General features: G+C 37.9%; 9 protein-coding genes across 12 annotated transcripts; 4 read left to right on the plus strand and 5 right to left on the minus strand.

Moving 5' to 3' along the window:
• Positions 1-41: 41 nt before the first annotated feature.
• Positions 42-1,341, plus strand: LOC17882460 (abscisic acid receptor PYL7). The gene is made up of 3 exons (XM_006288656.2): positions 42-280; positions 473-688; positions 774-1,341. The coding sequence occupies exons 1-3, from the start codon at positions 137-139 to the stop codon at positions 990-992; spliced, it is 579 nt and encodes a 192-aa protein (XP_006288718.1). The 5' UTR covers positions 42-136; the 3' UTR covers positions 993-1,341.
• Positions 1,300-4,194, minus strand: LOC17882623 (pentatricopeptide repeat-containing protein At4g01030, mitochondrial). Its single transcript, XM_023780555.1, has one exon. It carries the CDS (start codon positions 4,166-4,168, stop codon positions 1,343-1,345), a length of 2,826 nt encoding a protein of 941 aa, XP_023636323.1. The 5' UTR covers positions 4,169-4,194; the 3' UTR covers positions 1,300-1,342.
• Positions 4,195-4,294: 100 nt separating this feature from the next.
• LOC111830044 (protein WHAT'S THIS FACTOR 1 homolog) lies at positions 4,295-6,272 on the minus strand. The gene is made up of 2 exons (XM_023780556.1): positions 6,129-6,272; positions 4,295-6,044 (listed from the first exon to the last, which is right to left on the minus strand). The coding sequence occupies exon 2, from the start codon at positions 6,026-6,028 to the stop codon at positions 4,448-4,450; it is 1,581 nt and encodes a 526-aa protein (XP_023636324.1). The 5' UTR covers positions 6,029-6,044; positions 6,129-6,272; the 3' UTR covers positions 4,295-4,447.
• Positions 6,273-6,354: 82 nt separating this feature from the next.
• Positions 6,355-8,505, plus strand: LOC17881604 (chitinase domain-containing protein 1). 2 transcript variants are annotated; one of them, XM_023780558.1, is made up of 8 exons: positions 6,355-6,649; positions 6,750-6,823; positions 6,902-6,982; positions 7,081-7,165; positions 7,271-7,368; positions 7,500-7,587; positions 7,688-8,042; positions 8,149-8,505. In XM_023780558.1, the coding sequence occupies exons 1-8, from the start codon at positions 6,392-6,394 to the stop codon at positions 8,397-8,399; spliced, it is 1,290 nt and encodes a 429-aa protein (XP_023636326.1). In that variant the 5' UTR covers positions 6,355-6,391; the 3' UTR covers positions 8,400-8,505. The 2 variants fall into 2 exon arrangements, with proteins under 2 accessions (XP_023636326.1, XP_023636325.1); XM_023780557.1 differs by having other exon boundaries at positions 6,356-6,649; positions 8,143-8,505.
• Positions 8,506-8,664: 159 nt separating this feature from the next.
• On the plus strand, positions 8,665-11,333 carry LOC17883758 (rhodanese-like domain-containing protein 4, chloroplastic). Its single transcript, XM_006286603.2, has 8 exons — positions 8,665-9,455; positions 9,717-9,819; positions 9,919-10,005; positions 10,083-10,157; positions 10,247-10,321; positions 10,430-10,510; positions 10,581-10,907; positions 11,097-11,333. The coding sequence occupies exons 1-8, from the start codon at positions 8,833-8,835 to the stop codon at positions 11,142-11,144; spliced, it is 1,419 nt and encodes a 472-aa protein (XP_006286665.1). The 5' UTR covers positions 8,665-8,832; the 3' UTR covers positions 11,145-11,333.
• A 2,371-nt stretch (positions 11,334-13,704) lies between these two features.
• Positions 13,705-14,384, plus strand: LOC17884612 (MYB-like transcription factor ETC3). Of its 3 annotated transcripts, none has more exons than XM_023780559.1 (3): positions 13,705-13,914; positions 14,010-14,121; positions 14,246-14,384. In XM_023780559.1, the coding sequence occupies exons 1-3, from the start codon at positions 13,851-13,853 to the stop codon at positions 14,325-14,327; spliced, it is 258 nt and encodes an 85-aa protein (XP_023636327.1). In that variant the 5' UTR covers positions 13,705-13,850; the 3' UTR covers positions 14,328-14,384. The 3 variants fall into 3 exon arrangements, with proteins under 3 accessions (XP_023636327.1, XP_023636328.1, XP_006289799.1); XM_023780560.1 differs by having other exon boundaries at positions 13,707-13,914; positions 14,037-14,121; XM_006289737.2 differs by having other exon boundaries at positions 13,714-13,914; positions 14,034-14,121.
• A 944-nt stretch (positions 14,385-15,328) lies between these two features.
• Positions 15,329-17,092, minus strand: LOC17883714 (UDP-glycosyltransferase 72B1). Its single transcript, XM_006290154.2, has one exon. It carries the CDS (start codon positions 16,926-16,928, stop codon positions 15,486-15,488), a length of 1,443 nt encoding a protein of 480 aa, XP_006290216.1. The 5' UTR covers positions 16,929-17,092; the 3' UTR covers positions 15,329-15,485.
• A 1,913-nt stretch (positions 17,093-19,005) lies between these two features.
• LOC17884214 (protein trichome birefringence-like 26) lies at positions 19,006-20,992 on the minus strand. The gene is made up of 3 exons (XM_006287712.2): positions 20,574-20,992; positions 20,050-20,339; positions 19,006-19,948 (listed from the first exon to the last, which is right to left on the minus strand). The coding sequence occupies exons 1-3, from the start codon at positions 20,809-20,811 to the stop codon at positions 19,160-19,162; spliced, it is 1,317 nt and encodes a 438-aa protein (XP_006287774.1). The 5' UTR covers positions 20,812-20,992; the 3' UTR covers positions 19,006-19,159.
• Positions 20,993-21,571: 579 nt separating this feature from the next.
• On the minus strand, positions 21,572-25,336 carry LOC17884576. Its single transcript, XM_023780697.1, has 5 exons — positions 24,809-25,336; positions 22,693-24,562; positions 22,545-22,605; positions 22,223-22,446; positions 21,572-22,106 (listed from the first exon to the last, which is right to left on the minus strand). Exons 2-5 carry the CDS (start codon positions 24,510-24,512, stop codon positions 22,049-22,051), a joined length of 2,163 nt encoding a protein of 720 aa, XP_023636465.1. The 5' UTR covers positions 24,513-24,562; positions 24,809-25,336; the 3' UTR covers positions 21,572-22,048.
• Between the last annotated feature and the right edge of the window lie 2,433 nt (positions 25,337-27,769).

Below are 27,769 nucleotides of genomic sequence, written 5' to 3' on the forward strand. Positions count from 1 at the left end.
TGTGTTCGTTGATTTTTTTGCCTAACCAACCAACCACAAGAAAAAGAAAATAAAAATCAAAACTTTACCCTATTAGTTTCTATTTTATCCATTCTCCAACCAGATAGATTCACTGGAAAGGGAAAGAAGATTAGGGATGGAGATCATCGGAGGAGATGATACAGAGATGTACGGATCTCTCGTGACGGCGCAGTCCTTACGGTTGCATCATCGTCATAATTGCAGAGAGGACCAGTGTACCTCTGTTCTCGTCAAGTACATTAAAGCTCCTGTTCATCTTGTACGCTTTTCAATTCTCTCTTACCCTCTCTGTTTTTACGGTTCATGATATTTCTATTATTCTTTGTAAATTTCTCGATTTAAATTTTTTACTTATTTCCATTCTCCGGTCCGGATTTAGGGTTCCGATTTCAGTTGACTTGTTCGTCTCTTTTAGTTTGAAAGCTAATGATGGCGTATATAAATGACTCAGGTTTGGTCACTTGTGCGGAGATTTGACCAGCCGCAGAAATACAAACCATTTATAAGCAGATGTACTGTTCATGGTGATCCTGAGATCGGGAGTCTCAGAGAAGTAGATGTCAGATCTGGTCTTCCTGCGACCACCAGTACCGAGAGATTGGAACAGCTTGATGATGAAGAACACATCCTCGGTATCAACATCATTGGTGGTGATCACAGACTTAAGGTGAATTAATCCCCCAATCTCATAGCTTTTTACAGATTCAGAAACATTTATCAAGGTTCTTACAATGGTTTTTTCCCCCCTGCAGAATTACTCTTCGATCGTGACTGTACATCCTGAGATGATCGATGGGACGCCAGGAACTATGGTAATTGAATCTTTTGTTGTGGATGTTCCTCAAGGCAATACCAAAGATGATACATGTTACTTTGTGGAATCACTCATAAAGTGTAACCTCAAATCCTTGGCTTGTGTCTCTGAAAGACTGGCTGCTCAAAACATAACCAATTCCATCGCCACATTTTGAAATATTTCCAACGGATACAGAGAGAAGAGTCACACAGCAACCATTGAAGATACGAGAGAAGAATCATACAGCACCCTTTGAAGATATGGCTCAATGTGTCGCACTTACAAACTCAGTGAAGGGAAGAAAGATTCAGTGAGTTTAGAATCTACCATTATGAGATTCATTAGTCTGGTCATCTATATAGAAGCACACGCGGTCTCGCTTCTTTGTTCAGATCACCTCCATAGGCCCTTTCGAGCCTGTGGTAAAAGTTTTGATGTAATTTGTTGTCTGTTGTTTGTTGGATGGAGTCTGTATTTACGCACCATTGTAAGAAAAAAAAAAACAGAGCTATTGTATCTATACTATCACCAAGAGTCGTTGCATGAACATTTTCCGTCTCTGAAATGGTGAACTCGGGTCCCCTCTTGTAAAACAATCGCACGATGTCTCAAAACCGATATGTATTTGGCTACAGTGTGGCAATCAGAACATATATTTGTGTTTTTGACCACTCTTATAGGAGATATGCCTTTCTTCTTGATGAGGCCATAGGTCATTGCTAACTTCTCTGTATGTCCCATTAGCAGTGTCTCTTTCTCTGATTCACTTACGTCTTGGTGTATACAGCTTGTGTCCGGCACATAACCTGACTTTCTCATCTCAGAAACCAATTTGTACAGCTCAAAGTATATCTCTCCTTCATTAGGATGTGCTTTTCCTTCTGCATAGAAGACGTGGACCTTGTGATCGATCTGTATCCAGCTCCACAGATCCTGGATTCTCACCCTGTGAATCCTCATCGAGTTCCGTCTGTGTTCAACATCTTCCCATCTGTTCAAACTACTGTACAAGTTTATCATTATCATGTAGTTAGCTGAATTGTGTGGTTCCAGCACTTGTAGCCTCTTCCACGCGACTTCAGCGAGTTCTAGGTCTCTGTGGATTTTACAGGATGAAAGAAATGCACCCCAAATAGTTGCGTCGGGTTTTAATGGCATCGTGTGAATGAAATCCCAGGCTTCATCAAGATAACCCGACTTCCCCAGCATCTCAACCATGCAAGTGCAGTGTTCGATAGTCGGGACAACACCATACTGAGACCTCATAAGATCAAAGTATTTCCACCCTTCACGGACAAGACCTGAGTTCTTACAGACAGACAAGACAGAGGTGAATGTTATGGCATCCGGTTCAATGCCTGCTTCAAGCATTGCAGTGAAAATAGCAATCCCTTCTTCTTCCCGCCCAAACATAGCATATCCCATGATCATACAGTTCCAAGAAGCTAGCGGTTTGTTCTTAATGCCGCAGAAAATCTCAGTCGCGCTTTGCAGATCTGCTGATTTTGCATACATATCTACTAGTGCAGTTGCTACATATGCATCGTGGATCAAATTGTTCCTCAAACAGAAGCTGTGAACTTCTTTGCCACTCTGTAGTAGACTTAAGCAACCTAATATCCTAAGCAAGCTGGATATAGTGGCTGTGTTTGGACTGACACCTTCTTCCTGCATTTTAGTGAAAACTTTGAGAGCATTCCTGAAGTTTCCATTTTTGGAACATCCGGACAAAATGGCTGTCCATGATAGCACGTTGGGTATCACACCGTTCTCCTTCATCTTCCCTATCACAGCCAAAGCTTTATCTGTTTTGCCCCAATTCGCATACCCTGAAACCAGATTGTTCCATGTAACAGCATCAGGTTTGATCCCTTCCTTCTCCATTCTACTCATCAAAGCTTCAGCATCTTTTAGCAGACCGGCGTATGAATGTCCAGAGATGAGTGAATTCCAACCAACAATGTTCTTCTCATCCATCATATCAAAAACCATCCGGGCGTAATGCAAGCAGTCAGTTTTAATATACATGTCGATCAATGTAGTTTCTACATATACATCGTACCAAAGCTGATTTCTTATTACATATCCGTGCATCGCTTTTCCAAGTTTAAGAAGCCGCGGTTCAGCAACAGCTTGAAGAAGACTACTTATTGAGCTCGTGTTTGGCTTCAGACCAGCAATTTGCAGTCTCTTTAATATCCCAAAGGCATTCCTGGATAAGCCTATAAAAGCATAACCTGACAGAAGAGAGTTCCAGGTCACTATATCTGGTTTCAGATCATATGTCTCCATTTCTTCCAGGAGACGCATAGCATCATCAACATAACCAAATCTCGTATAACTCGACACAATCGAGTTCCAGGAAGACAAATTCCGTTCTTTCATTAAATTAAAGACTTCTCTAGATGATTCAAGCTTGCCGTTCCTTGAGTACATGATAATCAAGGAGTTACATATTGACACGTTTGATTCAAATCCAAGTCTCAGAACATACCCATGAATCTGTCTCCCTTCCGCAAAACATTGTTCGTTGCTACAAACCTGCAAAAGCTTAACCATTGTACTATCATAAGCTTTTGCACCAGAAAACTGCATCTCTCTGAAAAATTTCACAGACTTTTCCCAGTTCCCACCCCGCAAGTTTACCATTACGATCTCGTTCCATGCAAGATCATCTCTTTTAGGCATTTCATCGAATATCTTGCTAGCAATATCCAAACTCACACATCTTCCATAGAATCCCATCAATGCAGAAGCTACGCGTGTGTCTGAACATTCGAGTCCTCTCTTGATCAAACCGCCATGGATAGTTAAACCCAGTAACCTATACATTAACATAGCACAAATTCTCAAAACCATTGCGAGAACTACTCCATCGAAATTTACTCCTTTGTTCTGTAGCTGAACAAATTCTTCTAAAACCTTGTACTTTTCTATTCCGAAATGATCGATCTCTTCCAATAAATCCCACCATGAAACTTGAATCCTCGGGAAACCCAGGAAGAAAACAGAACTAGCATACCCAAATTCTCCGAATTCAAGGTAACGAGTGATCAAGCACTTGGCGATGAACTCCAATTCGAATCGATCGAATAACTTCATCATCCGAGCATGGGTAGCTTTAACAGAAACCAGATTTTTGCATCCATTGAGCTCCTTCAACGGATAAAAATCCCAACTTGAAGACGACGGTTCCAGAGTATTTGAGATTGGTATAGATTCGAACGACGCATGCTTGATGTCCAGTGAACAACGAGCCGAAGAATGATAAATTATATATCTTCGCTGTTGCTGATGAAAAAACAAGGAGCTGTAACAATGGCGGAACGTAACTGAAGAAAGGTTCTCCATTTTGTTCACTTCACAGTTTCCGGATAAGACTTTACTCAGTTTTAATTCACTAAGAACTCAAAAACGCAGCGTTTTATATGTTTCGAAGATTTATCACTGCAGAAGAAAGCAAATTACTCATCTAAGCGCTACAAAAAGTTGAGAAAGATTAACATCATTCTCAAGTATTCTTACAACAAAAGCAACAACATACATAAACTTGAGCTATTAGTGTCCATCATCAAGAATGATACAAGATAAGTAAAAAACATTTTCCATGGAACTAATCTGTAATGATCTCTACCACTTTTCTCTTGGAGTACCATCAGGGAACACAGGAGTAAGTACTTTCTCTTCCTTCTTTCTAGGACTACTTTGTTTTCTACTTGAAGGACTCAATCCAATCTTCACGCTATCTTCTTCATCTTCATCATCATCATCAAAGTTAGGAGGCACATCTTCTTCTCCTTCGTCATCAGTCCAATCACCATCATCATCATTGCCACCATCCGCACCTTCTAAGTAATTATCAACATCAGACCATTCTTCAGCATCACTTTCTTCTTCGTCCTCACCCTCTGCATCGCTTCCATCTATCTGTTCGTCTCTTCCTTCTTCGTCTTTCCTGGGTCCTCCTCTTCTTGGGAATCTTGGTACAGAGACAAGTGCACGCATTTTTTCTTTCACAAGAGTTAAAGGATCTTTATCGATTAATTCAGAGTTCCTGTAAGCATCTCTTAAGAAAACTGAATCTCTTTCCCCCTTTAAAGATACGTAGAAAAGATCAGGATGCCTTATAAGCATTCCTCTTAGCTGTTGCGAGAATCTGAATTCCTCACGGAAATGAGTCAAGTGATCCACCAAAGTTCTTTTCTCAGTCGTTAAGCTTAAAAGCTCATGTATAACCCCACAAGCATGCTTTTCTTTCTCGAGTGTTCCCGACCTCAAGTGGGAGAAATCCTTGTAAGGAGATATATACGGCATGTCACGGAACTGACTTATCTTCCTCGTCTCACTCTTTGAAAGATTGAGACCCCTTGGTAGCTTAACCCTATTGAACTTAGGAGGTCTATCAATAATCAAATTTCTCTCTTCTGATTCTCTAGTCCTATTATCCTCCTCGGATAACTCAGCAGCTGACACTGCAAGCTCAGGATCCCAGTGAGTCAACTCTAAAGCCGGACCTCTAGGAGTAGGAACCACACGGAAATATTGTGGGTAACGCTGGCAAATTGTATCGCGGAATTCTAAAGGAAGCCCTAAATCAGTCCTCAAATGAGAAAGTTTCTCCAATAATATCCGCTTATCAATTGACATCATCACCAATTTCCTCAACTTAACAACTAGTACATCTTCAAGCTCATTCCTAATCCTCATTTCCTCAAGATAGAGCCTTTCAGCCTCTGATGTCATCTTGAACCTCAATGAATATGCTCCTTCTTCAACTATCTCAAACACACCAGGATATTTCCTAAGCAGAGCTATAAACCGACGACGCTTCTTCAAACCCAAATCTCTCCTGTACTTACCCAAACCTCTAAGAGACATCATCCTATCAGGTTGACTCACAAGAATCTTTCTAATGTTCAACACTAATTTAAGTTTCTTGTCCCTTTGAACAACGTTATCAAAAGTAAGCTCTTTCCTTCTCTTTACAGCAGCTCTCACAGGTTCAACAACGACACGGGTCTTCCTCGAAGCGCTCCAAAACCCATATTTGTTCCCCAAAATCAAACCTTCCCCCATAAACTGAGACTTCGCAGCTCGAATTGTGGACATGGGCAAACGGGATTTGACAGAAAGATAAGGTTTTTCATTGAATGGAGAGTTGCAAGAGACAAACAAGGGTTTATGTGCAGAAAGCAGGAGCTTTGGCTCCATTTTTGAGACTCAAAGCCTGTAAATTTAAGAAATGAACTCCTAAGTCTTCTACGAGGAACAAAATATAAGAAATTCGAAATGAGAAAAAAAAAAGCCTCACCTTATCGCTTTGGTTCAATCTAGAAACAGGTTCAGCAGAAGAATCTACTTCTGGTCGCGAAGATTTGGATTGGGGTTTATAGAATCATAAAACCCTCCTTACAGACTGATGCATCTCTGACTCTGATATCCTCTTATAGGTCTTGAACGTAATATTTTACCAGAAGCAGGGGTAAATCTGGAATTGAACTAACCCAAAAACAAGTCTCCTAAAGACCCAAACGATGTCATTTCAGTCCTGTTTCTTCACTGGTGAGAAGCTCGATGGCGAGGAGGCGACGTTCGTCGGCGACGGAGAGTTTGAAACGGCGGAAGGAAGGTGACGAGTCACTGCCTCAAGTCGAAGAACCAGATTCAGATCGGAGGCTCATCGCCATTTTCGTGATCTTCTTCATCCTGATTCCCGCCGTTTCGATTGTCGTGTACAAAGTCAAATTCGATCATCGAGACTTACAAACGGAAACATCGATACGTCACAAGGGAATCGTTAAAACTAATATTAGTTTCCAAGAAATCCTCACTGTGAGTGCCATGGTTTCGTTAAAAGTTGGAATCTATTTGAAGAAAAGCTGATGACTTTACGATTAAAATGTTCATCATTTTTGGTATCAATTTGTATCAGGATCATTCTAAGGCCTCAGAGAATTCAACAACTAGGCACTATGATTATCCAGTATTAGCGTACATTACTCCATGGTATGTTTCATTGAAACAGTTTTAGATTTGAGACTGTTGCAGCACGGATTGGATTCATATGCCTAAATTGCTGTGCAGGAACTCAAAAGGCTATGATATGGCGAAGATATTTAACTCAAAGCTTACACATTTATCACCAGTATGGTACGACCTGAAGAGGTATACCGTTTACATCAGTTGATGAGTTCTTAGTGCTTGCATTTATCTCCGGGTTTCCAGATAATGGTAGTGATATTCTCGGTTTCTGTTTCTACTAGCCAAGGATCTGGATTGGTTTTGGAAGGGAGACATAATGTTGATAAGGGATGGATCCAAGAGCTTCGATCAAGAGGAAATGCGCTGGTAGTTTAACAAATTCCTTCTCTGTATTAACCATTGCTGGTGCTTAATTTTTTTATCCTTTCTTTGATTGTCTGAATTTTTTGTCCCTCACTCCCTCTTGTGTAGATAGTGCCAAGAGTTGTTCTCGAAGCAATTCCTGGTGAGATGCTTAGAAAAAAGAAACTGAGGGAGAAAGCTATCAATCTTATAGTCACAGAGTGCAAGTAAGGGTCTCCACTCTCCCCAAAAAGTCTGAAATTCCTGTAAAGTGCATGTTCTGAATAGGATGACAGTCTTTACATATATCTTGTTAATTCTAATATTCCCTTGTCATCATGTTTGCCTTGACCTCTAGGGAAATGGAATATGATGGTATCGTGTTAGAGTCTTGGTCAAGGTGGGCAGCTTATGGCGTTTTGCATGACCCGGATATGCGGAAAATTGTATGCCCTGCAATCTCCTTCAAAACAGCTTTCGATTTTTGGTTTTACATTATACATCGTGTCATCATATGCAGCATTTTTTTTATAATAAATCTTCTAGGCACTGCAATTCGTAAAACAACTTGGAGATGCCCTTCACTCAACGACCTCACCGAGAAATAACCAGCAACATATGCAGTTCATGTATGTGGTTGGTCCGCCTCGTTCAGAGAAGCTGCAAATGTACGATTGTGGGCCAGATGATCTTCAGTTCTTAAAAGATTCGGTTGATGGGTTCTCTCTTATGACCTATGATTTCTCAAATCCCCAGAATCCTGGCCCCAATGCTCCTGTCAAGTGGATAGATTTAACTCTCAAGCTCCTACTTGGTTCATCAAACAATATGGACTCGACCCTAGCCAGAAAGGTGCTTCTTGGTATCAACTTTTATGGCAACGATTTTGTTATCTCTGGAGGTATGTATATAAATAAACCATTTAAGTTTAATTAAGCAGCTAGTTCTCTTCCCGCTTTTCTTTCAAAACTAACTGAATTAACTGTTTTCTTTTGGGCAAGATTCAGGAGGTGGAGGAGCAATCACCGGAAGGGATTACCTTACGTTACTCCAGAAACATAAGCCAACTTTGCATTGGGATAAAGAGAGCGGTGAACATCTTTTCATGTATAGAGATGATAAGAACATCAAGCATGCTGTTTTCTATCCTACACTAATGTCCATCCTTCTACGGCTTGAGAATGCTCGTCTCTGGGGTATTGGCATTTCAATCTGGGAAATCGGACAAGGTTTAGATTATTTCTTTGATCTATTGTAAGTTCTTACGTTGCATTATGTTCTGTTTCATAGTGTTCATTTACATCAAAGATCAAATGCTAAGGAATCTTTTTAGTTAGCTTTTAGTCTATAACTTTTGTTCTAGATAGAGGGTGTTTTGGTAAATATTCAGAGGATTCTGCTGAAGCATCTTCAATTTTCTGTGGCCACACATTTGACTTGCATTTTGGGAGTAAGTAAGTGACTATGCTCCCCTCTCACACCAAAACATGATCAAGAGGTATCTCATCCGAATATGCCACGTGTCAAGCAAGCGGTGGCTAGGATTGATTACACAGTCCACGTCAGCTTACTAGAAACAGCTCAATGCTTGTCTTGACACTTTCTCTTCCACTTCTTCTTCTTCAATCTTTCTTGAAAGTTTGATGATACGGAGAGAGCAATTCTTGGTATAGAAGGAGAGAGAGAGAGACATGGAGGCTCTAAAAACCGCAACCTTTAGCCCTATGTCAGTTTTATCCGAGAAAAGATCAGAACCACGAAAGCCCTTCTCGCTCCCTAACCTCTTTCCACAGAAATCACCGAAACCAATCTCCCAAGAAAGCTTCTTGAAGAGATTCAATGGTGGATTGGCTCTTCTAACCTCTGTTCTAAGCAGTGCAACAGCTCCTGCTAAATCCCTGACGTACGAGGAAGCTCTGCAACAATCTATGACCACTTCTTCATCTTTTGATTCGGATGGTCTGATTGAAGGGATTTCCAATTTCGTCACAGACAATCCTCTTGTTATTGCCGGTGGAGTTGCTGCATTGGCTGTTCCGTTTGTTCTGTCTCAGGTTTTGAACAAAAAGCCTAAAGCTTGGGGAGTTGAGTCTGCTAAGAATGCTTATACCAAGTTGGGTACTGATGATAATGCTCAATTGCTTGACATAAGAACCACTGCTGATGTCAGACAAGTGGGCAGTCCTAATATTAAGGGTTTGGGTAAAAAAACGGTTTCAACTGTTTACAACGGAGACGACAAGCCTGGTTTCTTGAAGAAGCTTTCCTTGAAGTTTAAAGATCCTGAGAACACCACATTGTTCATTCTGGACAAGTAAGGCTCTTGGGACCTTAAAAATCATTAAAAGTTAATAATATTGAGGCTTGTTACATTGATTTAACTTCTTATGTAGTTTGATCACTGAATTATAGTCTCAGCATTCCTTAATTCTCTTTGAACCTGTATTTGTTTGTTTTCTGGAAGAATATTCAAACTTGATCATCGTAATTCGGAAATGTTGGAGAGAAATTGTAAAGCATTTTAGGTTGCACTCATTTTTGTTAATACAGTCTAACTCTTTGAGTGGGAAGCCAGGTTTGATGGAAACTCCGAGCTTGTTGCTGAATTGGTGGCTCTTAATGGATTCAAATCTGCTTACGCGATTAAAGATGGTGCAGAGGGACCTAGAGGCTGGTTGGTGTGTGTCCCTCTTCCTCTTATCCCACAATGTTTTCTTTCAAAAATCCTTTCGATTTGACTTATTTTTCACAGTTTTCATTACTTTTCTGGTTTACAGAATAGCAGCTTGCCTTGGATAGAGCCAAAGAAGACTCTCAGTCTTGATTTGAGCAGTTTGACGGATAGTATCAGCGGTGTATTTGGTGTGAGTATCCAATTTTACATACATTTAATATAAGTTTCTGCAACAAACATTGAAAAATGATTTAACATAATGTACAGGAGAGTGCTGATGGTGTGTCAGTTGCTCTTGGAGTAGCAGCTGCTGCTGGATTAAGTGCTTTTGCATTTACGGAGGTCAGTTTTTCTGTGTTATTCTGCTTTCTCCATCTTCTTGTCTCCTCAAAGTTCCTGAATTAATCTTATCTCTATCATCACCCTTACAGATTGAAACCATACTCCAATTACTAGGTTCAGCAGCATTAGTTCAGTTTGCAGGCAAGAAACTTTTATTTGCTGAGGCAAGTTCTTCTCATCTTTTCTTTCATCAAGATTCACTGCTGATTCAGTTTGAATGTGTTTATCGCAGTTGGTGATGTTTTGATGGTTCTTTTCTATATCCTCTACAGGACCGAAAGCTAACTCTAAAACAGGTGGATGAGTTTTTGAACACAAAGGTTGCCCCTAAGGAACTTGTTGATGAGTTAAAGGTAATTAATTTAGATACATATCTCCATTAGAATGAAACCCGTTCTATAAATAATTAACATCGAAAAACAGGATATAGGAAAGGCTCTTCTTCCTCCATCAACAAGCAGTAAAGCTCTTCCTGCACCAACAACAGTTGCAGCAGAAGCAGCTACAGCTACAACCACCACTACTGTCGATAAACCAGTAGCAGAAGCAGCTACAACCACCACTACTGTCGATAAACCAGTACCTGAACCAGTAGCAGAAGCAGCTACAACCACCACCGTAGATAAATCAGTACCTGAGCCAGAGCCTGAGCCAGCGGTGGAAGCCGCCGCTGCACAAGTAATCACAGAACCAACTGAAACAGAAGCCAAACCAAAACCTCATTCAAGACCTCTCTCTCCATATGCAGCGGTAATGTTTCTACCGTGGCTCTTTTTGATAGAAAAGGAAGAAACTTCTAAGCGGTTTATAGTTATAAATTAGAACTTACAGTTAGGATCTCCCTTGATCCTTGAACAAGTAGCTTTATGCTTTACTAGTTCTTTACATGTGTTTTCGTTATAGTTTATTAATCTCATGTCTTTATTCACTCTTTCGCAGTACCCTGACTTGAAGCCTCCATCTTCTCCGATGCCATCGCAGCCCTGAAAATAAGCAGTCTCTCTTTTTACTTATTCTGGTTTTACCTCCTAAACAGAAGAACAAAATTGGTCGAATCTTTGTAACTTGTTCTTTTTCTCTTTTAACTTTTCTCCCGAACTTAGATGCTATCTTGTGTCGAATCTGAGATAAGTGGACTCTGTTTTTTTGCCATTATACCACCATTGAGTTCTTTTATCGGTTGCAAGTTCAAATAAGTGTCGGTCATCGCGTGTGAGTTATAAGTTATAACTGAAAAGGGGATCAGAAGAGGGGTTTTGTTGGACGAAATGAAAGTTGTAGAGAGATTTGCAAATATCTTGTGATATGGGGGATCTTTGTTGGAAAGATCTCTCTCTTTCTTCCCCTTAATTTTGGATTCTCTGAAACAAAAAAAGGTTTAAAAGGCGTAATGAAAAGTTTGATATATCCTAAGCATAAACTAGTTGTGGAATCGATGTTTATCTTTATAAAGTGGTATGCCTTAATCGGCATCCAATAAGTGTTTGAACTGACTAACCAGTTCTTGTTTTTATAATAAAAGGTGGATGCCTAGCTAGTTGATCTGATATTCTGATGTATATAGCCGACTAAACGAAACATTTAACAAAAATGTAAACCATCACAATTTACCCATCGTACAAACGCATATTTATTGACCATATACTTTGCCATCCCTCTCTAGAACTCGTGATCGATCATGGTATCATGCTTCACAATGATGAATGGTAAACGTTTGCTTTTCATTCGTTTTTGGAGGCATATTGGACTACAACCAAACCATGATGATTTTTCTGTTGGAATCTTTCTATAGCCAAGCCAACTTTTGATTAGTATGATATTGTCCGCTTTGAGTCTATCACTTAAGCCCGCACGGATTTGTTGGTCTCCTTCCCAAAAGGCCTCATACTAATTGGAGTTGGACTTGATTTATATATTAGAAACTTCTTTTTCTAATCTTCCGATGTGGGATATTGGTTTGTATTCCAATATTTTCCGACCATATTGGGGGCTGATGCATTGAACTATTGAAGGATATATAATCTTGAGGACAAAAACATGTTTCAGCGCCTCTCCTTCCTAATTGTTTAGCTATTGGATCCTACAAAAGCAATATCCTCTAGTATATACGTTTGTAGAACATAGTCATATTTTCAACCGTTCTCTCTACAATATGTGTGTGTGTGTGTGTATAATTGTTATCTCGGATAATTTTGTGTCACTTAACCTGATTTTTTTCTTCATCATTTTAACTTTCAATAACTTGGACATTTAATACCTCCGAGGCTCCAACAGCTATGACCGTTAACACACAAAAAAAAGGGGAATTTATACATCAACTGAAACAAAAAATGATCCGCCAATCATGTCTCTTTGAGATTGTAGATAGATTGGTCCATCACAAGAGTAAATAAGTGTCACACGACGAGTACTACCCAAACTCAAGTGATGGAAATGGGTTGGGACTTGGGATACTTCATCGTCGAATCATGCAAATTAAGTTCTCAAACAAACAAAACAAAACAAAAAAAAAGGTGGTCCGGACAATAAGCTACGTGTCGTGTGTTGGTTACAACAGCTTTATTGGTTCGGTTTTTACAAGGGAACACTACAATAAAAATCTAACTACTTTTTTCTCATGTCGTTAGATGTATCTAGTTATAATAAAACATAAGAAGAAGAATAATAGAAGAAGACCTCTGCATTTATATATTATAAGTCCACGAAGAGAATAAAAAGGAATATCCACAGAGGCAAAACTGTATTTAATCTTCTCTGCTAGCAAACTTTCAACTCAACTTTTTTCAGTGCTTAACAAATACATATATTCCGAATTCGTTTTTATGTGAGAGCATTTTTATAAATGTGGTCATTGTTCCTTAACGAAAAAGTTAATATGAGTGTATAAAATGTCCTCATGGTCCTTAATTAAAAAAGTTAATATGAGTGTATAAATGTGGTCATGTCATGTTCATTAATTAAAAAAAAAAAAGTTAATATGACACTAATAAATAATTGTAGTTGCATTATACAGTAGTAATTTAATGATTCTTTTTTATTTGGTTTCAAAGAATTGATGAACAACAACAGTAAGAGTGCGTTGAGTTTATAACCATATGGTTCGATGTAGTTAGTGTACACAGTTCACTGTCTTTGTCTTATTGGATTTTGACTGACAACAAAAGGTGACTTCTGTCATATGAAAAGAAGAGGATTTTTGTAGGGAACAGTAAAACTTAGTTGTAATATAAATATTATATACATATTCTTTTTGTTATATATAAAACCTTTGACTTATTCAAAATATAATGGTTGTTTGTGATCTTTTTTGTTGTGTGTAATCAATTTTATTAATGATCTCTAATTATACGACCTATGTTACAAGGAATCACACCGGAGTAAATGAAGGTCACGGAAACTTGTGGTTTTTTACTGGTTGCAACTTGCAAGATATGTATATAGGTAACAATAACAATTTAATTAATGACAACAAAATTAATTCAGTTAAATTAAAAATTCTTTTAACATAGATTCTTTTAAAAGAACCCGACCAAACCAGTTGGTTACTTGATTTCGTTGCTATAAATAGAAGGCTGGTTCATGTACAAACTTCAAATAAAACGACCACTCTCTTCTCTTTTATCTCCATCTCTCAAAGTCTCTCACTACTTATTGTCTTCTTCTTCTTCTTCTTTGTAATACGGTACCGTTGATATGGATAACCAACGCAGGACGAAGCAAGCCAAGACCAGCTCCATTGTTACTTCTTCTTCTGAAGGTAAAGCTGCAAAAAAAAAAAACATAAACGTCCTCGTTGCTTGATCACAACTTCGATCTCCATGTTTTATAATTTCATTTAGTTCATAATTTTAAATGTGAATATTGGTGATGACACAGAAGTGAGTAGTCTTGAATGGGAAATCGTGAACATGAGTCAAGAAGAGGAAGATTTGGTTTGTAGAATGCATAAGCTTGTCGGTGACAGGTTTGACCCTTTTAATTTAAATTCAACTGATTAAGTTGATTAAATGATTATTTTTTAAAATACTTTATTTTACACTAAAAAATTTATGGGTTTTTTTTTTCCTTCTAAATTTGGTGAATAAAAGGTGGGGATTAATAGCAGGGAGGATCCCAGGAAGAACAGCTGAAGAAATTGAGAGGTTTTGGGTCATGAAAACTGAAAAGTGATCATATATTACATGTCTCTCTAGTAAAGTTTCACTGATTATTTCCATTTTCTTTTCATTTCACCAACTCTGTAATAAGCAAAAAAAAAAAAAAAAACTCTCTTTAACAATTAATCTCAAGAACCATTTAGACTACGAACCATTGGGCCTTCCAAAGAGGAGAAAACATTGTTGGACTTCTTCTAACAAATAAGGCTAAGCGTAATGCTTAGGTCCAAATTGAATACTTAACTATGTATTTTAAATTTTATGTGTTGATGATAAATAAGCAAATAGGATTTTCATTCTAGAAGCTTAAAAGTTGTAAAAAGAATTGGTGGATATTTCTCATTCTCACTGCGTAAAAACACTGGGTGACACGTTTAATGTGGCAAATCACCTACTTCAAAACGAAAAAGAACAAAACAAAAAAAGAAGAAGAAAAGTGGACGTCGTTTTACAAGTCATAAAACGACACGGTGTCTTCAGGCCCCACGCATTGTTTTGTCGTTAAACGCTATTTCACCTACTCCACACACGCATACACTTATTTTATTCTTCTCCATCCACGTTGTTTTGGTTTTTATCTCTTTAATAACGTTTGCTCCGTAATCACGGAACATACGTTTTTGATTTTGTAACGCATATATTGGACTTGACGAGTGACGAGTGACGAGTGACGAGTGACGAGTGTTGATATCGATGAGTGACGAGTGACGAGTGTTGATATTGTATGTAACGTATATGTAACCACATGAAACGGACCTATAATTGCTAAAAAACAGCTAGAGCTAAAGCTTTTGACGTTACAACAAAACTGTTGAAATCTATGTCTTACTGTTTACATCTTAAACAAACGGGTTGCTTTTTTTATATAAGCTTTTCACAAAAAGCAAACACTTCATACCATTTGTTCATATGATTACCATAGTGAAGATTATGGAAAACAAAATTGAGAATTTTGACGATTTTCTTGAACAATACAAACCATCTTCTTCTGAGCGGATTTCAATTTGCACCATCTAAAAATTAACATTTTTTTTTTTATCAAAAGCCAATAACATTTACAAATAAAAGTTTTTAGACAAGATCAGAAGCAAAGACTAGTAAATAAAATAAAAACATACATACACAAACACAGTTGCACAAATCCCATATTACCGCGCTAGGCATAAAACATTCAGTGTTTGCCATTTTGCACTAACTCTGTTTTGTGGGATTTCCACTTTAAGGCCACAAGACTGAGTGCTTTCGTAGACGATCCATCATCCTTCAACACCCTAGAAGCTCCTTCCTTGAGTTCCTTCATCTTGTTCCTCACTCCTTTACCTTCTTCACCTTCCATCAACCCTTTTACCACTCTAGCCACCTCTTCTCTTCTCACTATCCCATCCTCCCCGGCACGAGCCCTAAGTGCCGCACGGATATCTTCAGTCAGCAAAACAGCATTCATCTTCTGCTCTGCGAATAGTGGCCATGCTATAAGTGGAACACCGCTTACTATACCCTCTAGACTCGAATTCCATCCACAATGAGTCAAAAACCCTCCCGTTGATGGATGGGCTAAGACTTGAGCTTGCGGAGCCCAAGAAGGGAGCACAAAACCTCTGTCTTTGGTCCGCTCTAAGAACCCCGGTGGTAAAAACGACAATGGATCGTTTCGGCTATGTGAATCAAAATACGACGAATTAGCAGTGCCACTCGGAGTTCGTATGACCCAAAGAAACCGTTGCTCACTATCCGCAAGACCGAGAGCAAGCTCATTGAGCTGCTCAAATGTGAGTGTACCGCCACTACCAAAGGACACATACAAAACCGAACCGAGCGGTTGGTTATCCAACCACTTCAAACACTTGGACTCTTCGGTTTGTTTGGACTCTTGCTGACCGATGCTAACCAACGGACCAACCGGATAAACAGGTGGTTTATCAAGACCCGGTTCTTGCAAGGCCTTTAGAGCATTTGGCTCTAGCTCGAAGAAACTATTCACAAGAATCCCTTCGGCTTCTTTGTACCTCTTGGTGTTATGGAGAAGCCACTTGTATGCTTCGTTCTTCCGGTCCTGTGCCGGGTCAAGAAAATCTTTTCCGGTCAGCGGAACACATCCAGGAAACTCAACCGGTTCGGTTAACTCCCTGAACTCAGACGACACCGTTTCGTCAAGTTTAGGCAAATGCAGAAAAAACGACAAAACGTTGGCGGTTGATGGGTAGAAAATATAAGGTGACACGTGGAATTCCTCGGCGACGTCGAAAGCATCCGTGCCGAACAAGTCGACGACGAGGGCCTTCGGCAAACGGCCTTCCGCCTTGAACGAGTTAAAGTGTTTCCGGAGCTCAGGGTTTGAGCGAGTCACGGTGAGCGTGATCCGAGTTTCGATGCCATCCGACGCCGGGATATCGGTGAGATCGACGGGAGGGAGAAAGACGGAGGAGATTGAGGAAGGAAGAGACGCAAGGACGGTTCTCTGAGCTTTCGACGGTGGACCTTCGCCGCCGATGAAGAAGGTCACGGTGAAGCCGTGACGGTGAACGAGTCTTTTAGCAAACTCAACGAGTGGGATAAGGTGACCCATTCCGGGACTCGGTATGATCGCAACGTGAGGAGCTTTTGCTTCTTCCATTGATGCAAAAAGATTCTTCAAGAATTGTGTTTTTTCTTTCTTTTTTTTTTTGTTTGTAGTTTGTGATGATTATCTCCTTTTCTTAATTTGTAATTTGTGAGGTATCGAGTTAATGGCTTTATATAGAGAGCTTGTGTGTAGCAAGGAGAAGTTTGTCTATCTTTTTTTTTATTATTTTGTTTTGTAGAATGTTCCTTGTGGACACCATGTTCTCTCATGTATGCATATTTTTAGTAACCTATTTAGACTAAAAAAAAAGAACATATCATTTGATTTTACATGTTAATCTAAAATATATCATAAAACTTGGAACAAATTTTTTTAGAAAGAAACTATTGTTATATTAAAACTTTGTGAATCTCATGCATGTAAACTAAAAAACATCTAATTGTGGACAGATTCATATACACGATGTAGCCGGTGTTATTGGCTTGTGATTTATATAGTCTTTTAATGACTTAAATGCTATATATAATATGTTGTTATTCGATCAAAATTTTTATTAAATTCTTTTGAAGTTTGGTGTTATTAGCTATTAATTTTATAAAATATCATTTAAATTTTTTATAAATATGGGAATATTAGATTAAAATTTTTATAAAGTCACAATTTTTTTTTTAATTTAATTAAAAAAAAAAATCTTTGATTGTTAATAAAAATATATTATTATGTTATTACAAGGCTATAGAAAAACTAATACTAAGACTAGACCAAATTCTCTAACAAGAAAATAATTTATTTATATACAATTTATGATTTTATTAAAATCATCTAAATTTTTTATTAATTAAAATCTCATAACATAGCGTAGGTTAAAAAATGGGAATAATATGTCAAAAATGTTTGTATAGTAGTAGTGACACTGACACGTACTTAATGATATTATTATAATATCATTAAATATAAAAATTGAAAAACCAAAAGAAATAAATATATAAAAAAAAGATGTTCAATTATTGGAGAGGGGTCGGGAGAAATTGTTGAAAATTAGTGATTACCAGCCTTTTTTTGTAATTGTGGGTCAAAATATTTGTGCGTGTGGGATGTCTTGAGCGCACGTGTGAGATTATATGATGAAATGCAAACGTAATGCTTCCGCAATGATCTCTTTTTTTTTTTTTTGGGCTATCTTCTGTTATTATTTTATTTTATAACAATTTCTATTTTTTTTATCTTCTTTTATTTGCCAGAGATTTAATTCAATTACCAAAAAAAAAAGAGAAAAAAAAAAAAATTGACTTGGGGAAATATTTCGGGTCAATCGTGGCGAGGATCAAAAGGCATACAATCATTCATCCATAGATTAGACTTTAGCATTTGTTTGAGTGAAAAAAGGTGAAAGTGGGATTTATCTCATACCCCATAATCATTTTTGTAATGATTTACTAATTTGAGAATATGTCCCAGCTAAATCATAATCAACTAAGAAAAAAAGCCTAGTTATAACTCATTATTTTGTATATACTATTTATTTCTTTCAGCTTCTGCATTGTCAAGCTGAAATTTTAATCACATCAAGGAGAATGATAAGTGGTTGGAATTTAGCAAAAACATTAAAAAAATTGTTAATGTTGTCAGTTTGAACAAGTATAAGGTAACATACTTTATCACAAAAAAAAAGTATAAGGTAGCACAAAATCAAAAGAACCAAAGACTATAAAGCTGTCGCATTGGTACTACTTTAAATCAGATATGTTATTATATTTTCATTTAAATTTTAAATATATTTCGACGAAGATATATAAACAATTAACAAACAATATAGTTGTTATAGCTACCGAATAAGCCAAATAAATAAAATATGATCAATAAATTGTTAATCTTTGTTTCGATATGTTCCACAACTTGTTTAAATTACCGAATTATTAATGTTCATCGTAAGTCTTATGTCATTAGTGACGATAAAAAAAACGGCGGGATGACTGTGTCTGGTGAAGTAGAATGACACGGTGTGTTTTTGTTTCAACAGAACTACGTCGCCTCCTTAATTCGTTTGACCTGTTAAAAGCCCAACTATTGGGCTTTAGCTGGGCTCTACAAGAAGATTTGTAAACTCAAGCCTCTCGAGCCTCGCTACTGTGAAAAATCTGCATCGTTTATTTTGTTTGTATTGGAGTATAGAACCATTACAAATTTCATATACACTAAAACAAGTGGGAAAACGAATGGCTATATTAAGTAGAACGTAACTAGCTACAAGCCTACATACAAGCAAGCAACATCGTGGTACTTTAACCGACTAAAAAATCGGATAGCTCCCGTTCCCGGTTAAGGGTGGTTTCCACCATCACATCATTCCATGAATCAATTGGACCAGGTAAGCACCAATGCAGACAATCATTCTGAACATGGCTCGTATCCTTGACTCCAGCAAACGGATTTGGATGCCGGTACGGTCCGGGATGCCCATCTGGACGGAGAAGAGACATTCCAGTCGTGTCTAGTAGTCTAATGTTGGAACCTAACCCGAAACTTTTCCCTAATTTCTGAAACACCTCAAGCTCAACATCACGCATCACATCATCAACCGTTTTCATTTTAGCCTCACCTTCCTTAAACGGCATCGATCTATTGCAATACCCACCAGTGTTCCACTCTCCGTTTTCGAAATGGTCAGGCGTTGTAGTTCGGAACAGAACAAGCGGTTTGTGGTTTGAGTTTCTTACAAAGTCACGGAGAAGGTTAAGGGTTTTGCGGTAGGAGTAATCATAACCGAGGTCGGTTAGGTTGTTTCTGCCTTGGCAGTAATGGCAGCCTGTGATATTGTTGTTCTCATGGAATATTGTGGTTTTCAGGAACCATTTGCCTCCAGAGATAACGACATAATCAAATTTCGGGTATTGGGCGGTCCATTTGTGGTCGAGCTGGTCAAGGTAAAGCTGGATATCCGAGTTGCCCGATGTTTCGGATTTGAGAAGGAAAGGAGACCAAATGACTGATAGCGTGAAGTTGTGAGAAGGGAATCTCCATATCTTGGATCTGAACTCCTTATCGTGATAGACTTCCTCCACTTCTTCGACCTGAGCAATAACAAAATCCGGAATTCAACCTTTAAATTGAAAGGCTTGATTACTTGTAGTCTAAGGAAACATCATTGATCCAAAACCAAGAATTTATATACCTGAGAGAGAATGCAGATGAGAGACTGGACATGGTTACGAGCGATGGAATCACCGATGAAAGCCCACCATTTGTTCTTCACAGAATCGAGAAACTGCGATGCACTGAACCGAGGAAGATCACAATCACGAGGTTTCCATCTCCAGAAGAGATAATTCACATCTGGCCGTCCATTCAATAGACAATTCTGAAAATCTTGAATGTGATGGCAAGAGATATTGGTGTACAGAGGACCAGATGGATCCGGCACCCAATCTCCAGTGAAAAGATCACACTTTGCTGCTGATGAAACTGCAACAATGTTCACACACACATTTAATCAAACACATGGTAAACACAACACAGTAACCCTAAATTAGAAATATTCGTTCGATAAAGTTTCGAAATTTCTCCATTAATGTCGTAATTAGAGGTTAGGGTTTTCAAAATTAAACACCCAAAGAACCTTAAATCGGAAACAATCTCGAATCTTTGATCAAAATAGGAGATGAATGATGAACAGCGAAAGAAAGATGATTGCTTTACCGTTTCCGGAAGAAGTTTTGGGCAAAGTTGGGGGAATTGGAGAGACGGCGAAAGTGGAGATGATGAAATAGTAAGCGAGAGCGACTAAGGAGAAGTAAACGAAGAACTTGACGAAGGCTCGATGACGTCGATCAGTGGAGGAGGAGACAGAGGATGAAGAAGAAGCGTCGTCTAGGGTTTCCACATTCTTCGCGCCTTTTGGGCTATCAAGCAATACGAATGTTAACTGTTGTTCCATTGAAGAAGGAGAGAACAGTTAATTCCTTGCTGAAGCTTTTCAATACTTACCCTCGACCTTGGGAGATAGTTAAACGCTTTAGAATCTTTTGATGTAAAGAAATTAAAGAAAAGTTTTTTATTTTCTCTGTTTACTTTTTAAGTGAACGCAGGAATATTGTAATTACAGAATATGAGAAAATATTGTTTCATTGTCCTTTTGTTTAAATATTAGTAGGAATAAGAAGAAGATGTCCTAGTTTTGGTCCTCACACATTTTATCCCAACGATTTTTTTTTGTTTGTGTCTCTCCACAGCCCTTCGTTACAACACATACCAACCTCTTGGTCCTCTTCTTGAATCTTGGAGCTTAGCACACACAAATCCATGGACAATCTTTTTCTCATGCTCGCTTGCCGCTAGTACTGATTTAGTTATCTTTTGGTTTTACTACTATTAACTCTCCTATTTTGGTATTTTTGTTACGAAAATATCGAAACATGGAAAATAAACCAAAGGACCACGAGGCCCTGTTTTAAGAAGGAACAGTTTCCCTATCTTTTTTGATATTGATATTGATATATGGGCCATAATAAGAGTCTACTACTACAGTCTCTCGTGCCATGTGTAAGGACCACTTCAGAAACGTGCAAAACTCGTCTACTACTACATAAGGACGAATCAGTGAAAAAGAAAAAGAGTTATAAAAGAGATGACAAGTTTGGTAAGCAGAAAAAGACTTATGAAAGAGATGACAAGTTTGTTTCAAGATAAAAAGTTGGTAAATCGTAATCGTAACTTCTGCATATAATCTAACCCATTATGAAAATCACAAACCAGTTTAAGGAAAAGAAAAGAAGGGAAATGTTACAAACCTTACACCGAGATAACCCGGTTTGTATATTTTCATAAACATTAACAACCCTCTCCTTACCTGTTCTGATTGCGCCGAGAAACTCAGTTCCACCAAGTGAGGAGAGTTCACAAAAAAATAGGGTCTACGTCGTCGTCTACTTACAAGAAGAAGAGTACAAGACCAACAACAACAACAACAAAAAAATTACAGACATTTTCCCAATATTTTTTTAAGAGAAACCAAAAAACAATCATTGAATCAGAGATTCAAAAACCTAACCTTTTCCGCGAATAAAAAAGCACACTTTACAATTTTTCTTCTTTTTTAACAAATAAATAATATCAAGATTGAACCAAGAGGCAGAGTCATATTTGGTTGTGTTGCTGTTACTTGTGGAGAGCTCTCATGAAGCTAATGATCTTGGAACTCTCATGCCGAATCCATGCTTCACCTTCTCAATCCTGTTTCAAGTTAATCAAACATTTTCAAGGAAAAACAAAATATCAGAATCTTACTTTCATCTCAAAATCTCAGACCATAAAAAATACACTTTGATGTGTTCTGTGTTTCTGCTTACGTTGGGGCTAATTTGCCAAGGCTTTTAAGTTCTTCCCCTGAATCTCCATCAAGGATTCTTCCTGATATATCTACAATGTACGAACGGTTCTTGTCTTCAGGAAGACCACGGCGCATTAGTATCTCGAAATCTCGCTTGTGAAGTTCTCTTCCATTTACAAACACGTCTGTGTTCCCTGCAGCGCAGTTATCCGGCATTGGATGGCTAAACTCTTCAATAAACGGCTGCAACAACAACAACAGGTACAAGTAAGCCATCCATTTCTTCATATGTTTCATCTATTACAAAAATCATATTGAGAGCACATTGTGAAGGGACTTACAGGTATTATACCGAGACACGGTTTACTCATCACGCCCCAGAACCCAGCTCGGTAATCATACCTGAACCAGAGACACAAATTAGAAACTGAAACAGGGAAAAATCAAAAACAAAAGAGAAACAATGAATGTTCAAGTTCATGGTATTACCAATACTTTCCGGCTTGTATTGGTCCAGCTAATTTCTCAGCACTGCTAACCAGATTTTCCGGTATAAGATGTCCGTTAACCCAAACCTCCAATGACTGTATCTCATCTTCATTTCGATCAGTAGAGGACCTCGTTGTGATCTCTGTGGAACCGTACTCGCTACCCTTTCTGCTTCTTGGTCTGTTGTTGTCTTCTCTTCCGTTTGAGTACCTTGAATCTTCAGAGATCTCAGTGTTAGAGTATCCGTTGTATGAAACATCTGTCTCTGTAGCTACTGATTCCGGTTTCAGTGAGTCCTCTTTCATGAAAGACTTTTGCTTATCTGGCTTGTCATAACCTAACTGCGCCATTCCGTAAGCGAGTGCAGCTCGGTTTACATTAGAATACTCAAAAAGTTCAAGTAGACTGGCATTATCAGAAGAAGCGGGTTTAGACGCATTTGAGCCTTTAGCTCGCCGACGAACAGATTTGACCTCCTTTTGTTGTTGTTCACTACAAATGCTTGATCTATCTTCATCATCCGACTGTTGAGATTCAGATTGGATGCTTTGCGCAGTATCCTGATGTTTCCTAAATTCCTGTATTGGTTCTTCTTCATCCTTACGCGGAAAATCGCTACCTGAGTTGTTGAAATCAACAGATGAAAGTTCCTCTACCACCACTGTGTTTGTTGTGCTTCTATCTTCAACCTCTTGAGGGACTGGGTTCGTTTCCTCATTACCAAAAGAGAAAACGAGTTTCTTATTGACAATTGTGAAACTAATAACTTCAGAACAAGCGCCACATTGAAGCTTATGTCGTCTTTCCTGAGCCAAAAGCTTCTTCTTAGGCAAGTAAAGCAGCTCGAAGCAACTATGACAAGCTATAAAAGGAGCACCACCAGCAAGAGGATGGCAACGACGAGAATCAGTATCCGAAACGGCTTTCTTAACATACCCACGAGCAAAAGCACCACCCATTTCAGAATCAAGATCACTTGGCCACCTTGTGTAACCACCTCGAGGACCTGGAGAACCCATCGAAGAAGGAAAACTTGAACTGTTATTGACACGTGGACTGTAAGGTGCTATGAGTTTCTCGCCACGATGGTGAGAAGAAACAGGGCTATACGGAGGCATATCACTGTACTGTGTTGTAAGTTTCTCGCCACGGTGGTGAGAAGAAACCGGGCTATACGGAGGCAGGTCACTGTACCTACTTGGTGTAGCTGGATAGTAAGAATGTGGCTCAACTATATCAGAACCAATCTCGACATATTGACCTACAGGATATGGACGGGTCATCTGATTAGGGTACTGACCAGGAGGATACCAGTTTGGATTTGGAACTGGAGGTGGTCTTCTATGGATTTGGAACCCATAAGGATCTTGATAACCTTGAGGATACATTCCATGAACCGGTCCAGGGTACGGAATTGGCTCTGGATATGGGTGGTAATAAGAAGGACCAGGATTAGGATTAGGACCGTGGAGATGAATTGGCCTGAGAAATGGCTGATTCTGATCTGGTTCTTTAGGTCTATCAACTGCATTACCACCACCACGAAGGAGATGATCTTTGATAGAATCTAACCTTCTTAGAAGCTCAGCTCGCTCTTGCTCTGTATACTCAATAGGGTTGCTGGTCTTGTTCTTAGAAGAAGAATCTGATCCGTAATGAAGCTCTCCAAGCTCCTCATTTCTCACACTTTTCCCAGATCTTTGAGACCCGTTTAGCGAATTTGAGGTTTTCTCCTGAAGACCTGTATCTTCTTCGCTTCTAGAAGAACTAGCATCTGATCTACCATCTGCTTCAGAGACATCATCACCTCGTGACCTCATCAGCTTCTTTGATTACCCCCGAAGAAGACTGTTTCTAGGGGTTTTCTCAACTGCAATTCAAATCAATTCCTCGACTTTAGATCAAATTCAAAGCCAGCAACAAAAGTTTCAGATGACTCTATGCAGATGAAACAGATAGAACTACCAAACTACTGAAATCTGGAAAAAAATCAAAGAAAAATTGCAACTTTAGCAATTTTGAGTTCATGGGCAACATCACAGAGAGAGAAAGTATTCATTTCTCGGTACACCAAAAGAAGAATTCAAGAGCTTAAAGAGGTGAAAATGAAACGAACCTCGAAGAATATCGTCGGTCGTCGTCGTCGTCGCCGCCGAGTTAGGTGAGATGATCTTCTCAATGACACGAGAATCAATAAAACTCAAAAGCTTCTCAATCTCTCTCTCTCGTTAAAACAAAGACAACCAAATCTATCTAAAAAAGGGGTTTTTGAAAGTTCAGATAAGAATTTAAAGTCTTTCTCAAAGTTAAAGATGAATCCTTAATAATGGGATTAAATGTTTGTGCTTACTTGCTACCAAACTTGAGCTGGATGGTTTTAAAGAATTATTAAACGCTGTTTATAAAAATGTTTAAAATTTTCCTCGCGATTTCCTTGGCTTTCCAGGGAATCTTAAGGGAAGAAAGACAAAAGAATCATTTGATGATGAGATTCGAATGAAGAAGAAGAAGATGATTGATGATAAAGGAAGGAAACGATCGAAGCAAAAAAAATAACCAAATTCAATTTTGGTAAAACCTTACATATTAATAAAGTTGTTCTAAAAGTAATGTTTTGAGGAGCGCGTACGTAAGCGCGTGACAGTAAAATTAGACTGTACGGTGAGGAGGACCGGGTCTCGTTGACTCAGGAGGAGGAGGAAGGACATGTTAGATTAGGAGACGACGACTATATAAATAATTAACAACTTTTTTATGCTTGTTCAAATTCTAGAACTACAAATATATATATATATATATGACTGCGACTGTTTACCTGACAGTTAAATAAATATATTAATTTCATATATCATAAGAAATTTCCAAAAATGTGAACTTCCAATATAATATTAGTATTCAATTATTTGTTTATTTACTACTTTTCATATTCAAAACATTACTAGTATAAATGACAAATAACGAAGCACGACTTGTAAATTTTACTGTTTTGTTGGTTTTTTCAGGTTGTTTTTATTTATTTATAATTCTATCTAGTTGATGTAAACTTAACGTACTTGAGTGAGTGTGTTTGTACGAAACCAGACTTAGCTAGCCTGCTAGTGAAATGAAAATTACAATATCTTAAGCAAGTTTTAATACATCTATGATAACACCACACCATTAATAAAATATAATACGTACAGAGTTAATGTATCCATGTTACAAAGACGTGCTCTCAAAACTTTTCTTTTTAAACAAAAATACAACAGCTAGTATCCAAAATAAAACCTGATATAATCTAAACATCACGAACAATAATAGGAAAAAATAAAATCAACCTCGTAAACGTTTAATTTAAAAAGTGTTAAGATCGGGTGGGACTCGACTGTAAATATTGATTGCATTCGCAATGCATATAGTATTGTAGTCGTCTTCTGACTTATATTTATATATTTTCTTGTTTTGGTCGTGACAAAAAAAAAAAAGATACAGCCTGTAAAGTCTTCTCCTCTGTCTGATCATTTAAGATCATAGAGAGAGAGAGAGAGTCCACTTGCCAACACCTATCAGATTTGACAAATCCGTCGACATATCCTATTTGGGGATTACTAAACGTTGACTATCACCATTTTACTTGTAATAAACAAACTAAACTAGACGAGCATGTTTAGGCCCGTAGCTTCGAGCTGTTTGGGTCCTTATCAGGCTCGGTTATATGGGAAAATGTAAGTGGATATGAGATGAGCTGTTTGGTGTCCTTATCAAGATCCATTATATGATGATGGGCTTTAGAATGTAATTGGGTATGAGCTGACTTGGTGAACCTTTTCTTTTTATTTGTGATCTGCAAAGTGCAAAGTCTTATCGCATATTTTGATCCATTATTTATACTAATAAGCCTTTCGGTATTTGATTCTTTTTTTTTTATATATATCAAAACTGTGGTCCGACATAAACTTTAGACACATCCACTTGTGTTGTTTTCAAATAAAGTAGTAATGGTTGTTCCCATTTTAATATCATCATAAATAAATAAAAACTCCATGTCGAATCATAAAATCTCGATGTCGATCTCTCTTTTTTTTTCTTTTTTCTTGTGCTAATAATAAATATTTTCATGTTAACGGCGTGAACCTAACGTTTAGGTGGGTTTTCCATTTTGAGGTATGGTATGGCCTCTCAAAATTATGAAAAGACAAGAAACTAGATTTTGATGGCACCTTTGCATTCCTTTTTAATCTTCTTGTGAAAAGCTAGTGTCTCTTTGCTATACTCACACAAATAAAATGTTATTGAAAATTATTTATCTTTGGCCATTCTTTCCATATTAAGCCCAACAATATTTAAATTTTAATACTTTTTTTTATTACTGCAAAAAAATAATCTTAAACTATGTGGACTATTGCAAAAGTCTTTTTAAAATTAAAATCATTAGAAATATTCATTTGCCTTTTTTTTGTCAATTTTTTATGTGGTTACGAGAAAACTTACTTATTTTTAGTGACACAAACGGATCATACTGACCAAACGGATCAAACACTAACAGTTGTTTTGTTTCCATCATTACGTGGCGTCCCTTACATATATGTGGAGAGTATATCTTACGCGCTTTGTTGTGCGCGTTAAGATAACAAGCTGGTCATACCAACATTAGTAAAACTTTGCAATTAAATCCTCAAACTTACCATTTTTGTTTGCATATACCCCTTGACTTCCAGTTCTTACCTTTTTTTGGTTCCTTTCTGCAATCTAATCTCTTCAACAATTAAATAATACGAGCATGTTGATTCTCGAGTGTATAATATTTGAACTACGATCCTTAATCTCTTAAATATAAAATTAGAATGTATAAATACTTTAACCCTTTTAAGCACTTAGGAGATGCATTACGAATAGTGTGACGTTTGATTACAACTAAAAAAATCACGATATAAGTATCACAACGGCGGCTACCAATCGCCACATAGTCAACTCCACCGCTGACGTGCAAATTTTTGATTAATTATAGGATTTTGTTTTGCATTTTAGAAGTATATGGTCTATTTTACAAAACGTAGTTAAGTATAAGGGTTAGTTTGCAATTTTATGCAGCAGAAAG

Source organism: Capsella rubella, unplaced genomic scaffold, assembly GCF_000375325.1.
Source record: "Capsella rubella cultivar Monte Gargano unplaced genomic scaffold, Caprub1_0 scaffold_6, whole genome shotgun sequence".
NCBI lineage: Eukaryota > Viridiplantae > Streptophyta > Magnoliopsida > Brassicales > Brassicaceae > Capsella > Capsella rubella.

Coding starts and splice junctions, on each gene's coding strand:
- LOC17882623 (XM_023780555.1), bottom strand. CDS start 4,168: ATGGAGAACCTTTCTTCAGTTACGTTCCGCCATTGTTACAGCTCCTTG.
- LOC111830044 (XM_023780556.1), bottom strand. CDS start 6,028: ATGGAGCCAAAGCTCCTGCTTTCTGCACATAAACCCTTGTTTGTCTCT.
- LOC17883758 (XM_006286603.2), top strand. CDS start 8,833: ATGGAGGCTCTAAAAACCGCAACCTTTAGCCCTATGTCAGTTTTATCC. Junction 9,456..9,716: donor ACATTGTTCATTCTGGACAA/GTAAGGCTCTTG, acceptor GTGGGAAGCCAG/GTTTGATGGAAACTCCGAGC. Junction 10,908..11,096: donor CTCTCTCTCCATATGCAGCG/GTAATGTTTCTA, acceptor ACTCTTTCGCAG/TACCCTGACTTGAAGCCTCC.
- LOC17884576 (XM_023780697.1), bottom strand. CDS start 24,512: ATGAGGTCACGAGGTGATGATGTCTCTGAAGCAGATGGTAGATCAGAT. Junction 22,606..22,692: donor ATACAAGCCGGAAAGTATTG/GTAATACCATGA, acceptor TCTCTGGTTCAG/GTATGATTACCGAGCTGGGT. Junction 22,447..22,544: donor CGTGTCTCGGTATAATACCT/GTAAGTCCCTTC, acceptor TTGTTGTTGCAG/CCGTTTATTGAAGAGTTTAG.
- LOC17881604 (XM_023780557.1), top strand. CDS start 6,392: ATGGCGAGGAGGCGACGTTCGTCGGCGACGGAGAGTTTGAAACGGCGG. Junction 6,650..6,749: donor GTTTCCAAGAAATCCTCACT/GTGAGTGCCATG, acceptor AATTTGTATCAG/GATCATTCTAAGGCCTCAGA. Junction 8,043..8,142: donor CGATTTTGTTATCTCTGGAG/GTATGTATATAA, acceptor CTTTTGGGCAAG/ATTCAGGAGGTGGAGGAGCA.
- LOC17883714 (XM_006290154.2), bottom strand. CDS start 16,928: ATGGAAGAAGCAAAAGCTCCTCACGTTGCGATCATACCGAGTCCCGGA.
- LOC17884214 (XM_006287712.2), bottom strand. CDS start 20,811: ATGGAACAACAGTTAACATTCGTATTGCTTGATAGCCCAAAAGGCGCG. Junction 20,340..20,573: donor CAAAACTTCTTCCGGAAACG/GTAAAGCAATCA, acceptor ACATTGTTGCAG/TTTCATCAGCAGCAAAGTGT. Junction 19,949..20,049: donor TCATCTGCATTCTCTCTCAG/GTATATAAATTC, acceptor GTTATTGCTCAG/GTCGAAGAAGTGGAGGAAGT.
- LOC17884612 (XM_023780559.1), top strand. CDS start 13,851: ATGGATAACCAACGCAGGACGAAGCAAGCCAAGACCAGCTCCATTGTT. Junction 13,915..14,009: donor TGTTACTTCTTCTTCTGAAG/GTAAAGCTGCAA, acceptor TCATAATTTTAA/ATGTGAATATTGGTGATGAC. Junction 14,122..14,245: donor CATAAGCTTGTCGGTGACAG/GTTTGACCCTTT, acceptor GGTGAATAAAAG/GTGGGGATTAATAGCAGGGA.
- LOC17882460 (XM_006288656.2), top strand. CDS start 137: ATGGAGATCATCGGAGGAGATGATACAGAGATGTACGGATCTCTCGTG. Junction 281..472: donor TTAAAGCTCCTGTTCATCTT/GTACGCTTTTCA, acceptor TAAATGACTCAG/GTTTGGTCACTTGTGCGGAG. Junction 689..773: donor GTGGTGATCACAGACTTAAG/GTGAATTAATCC, acceptor TCCCCCCTGCAG/AATTACTCTTCGATCGTGAC.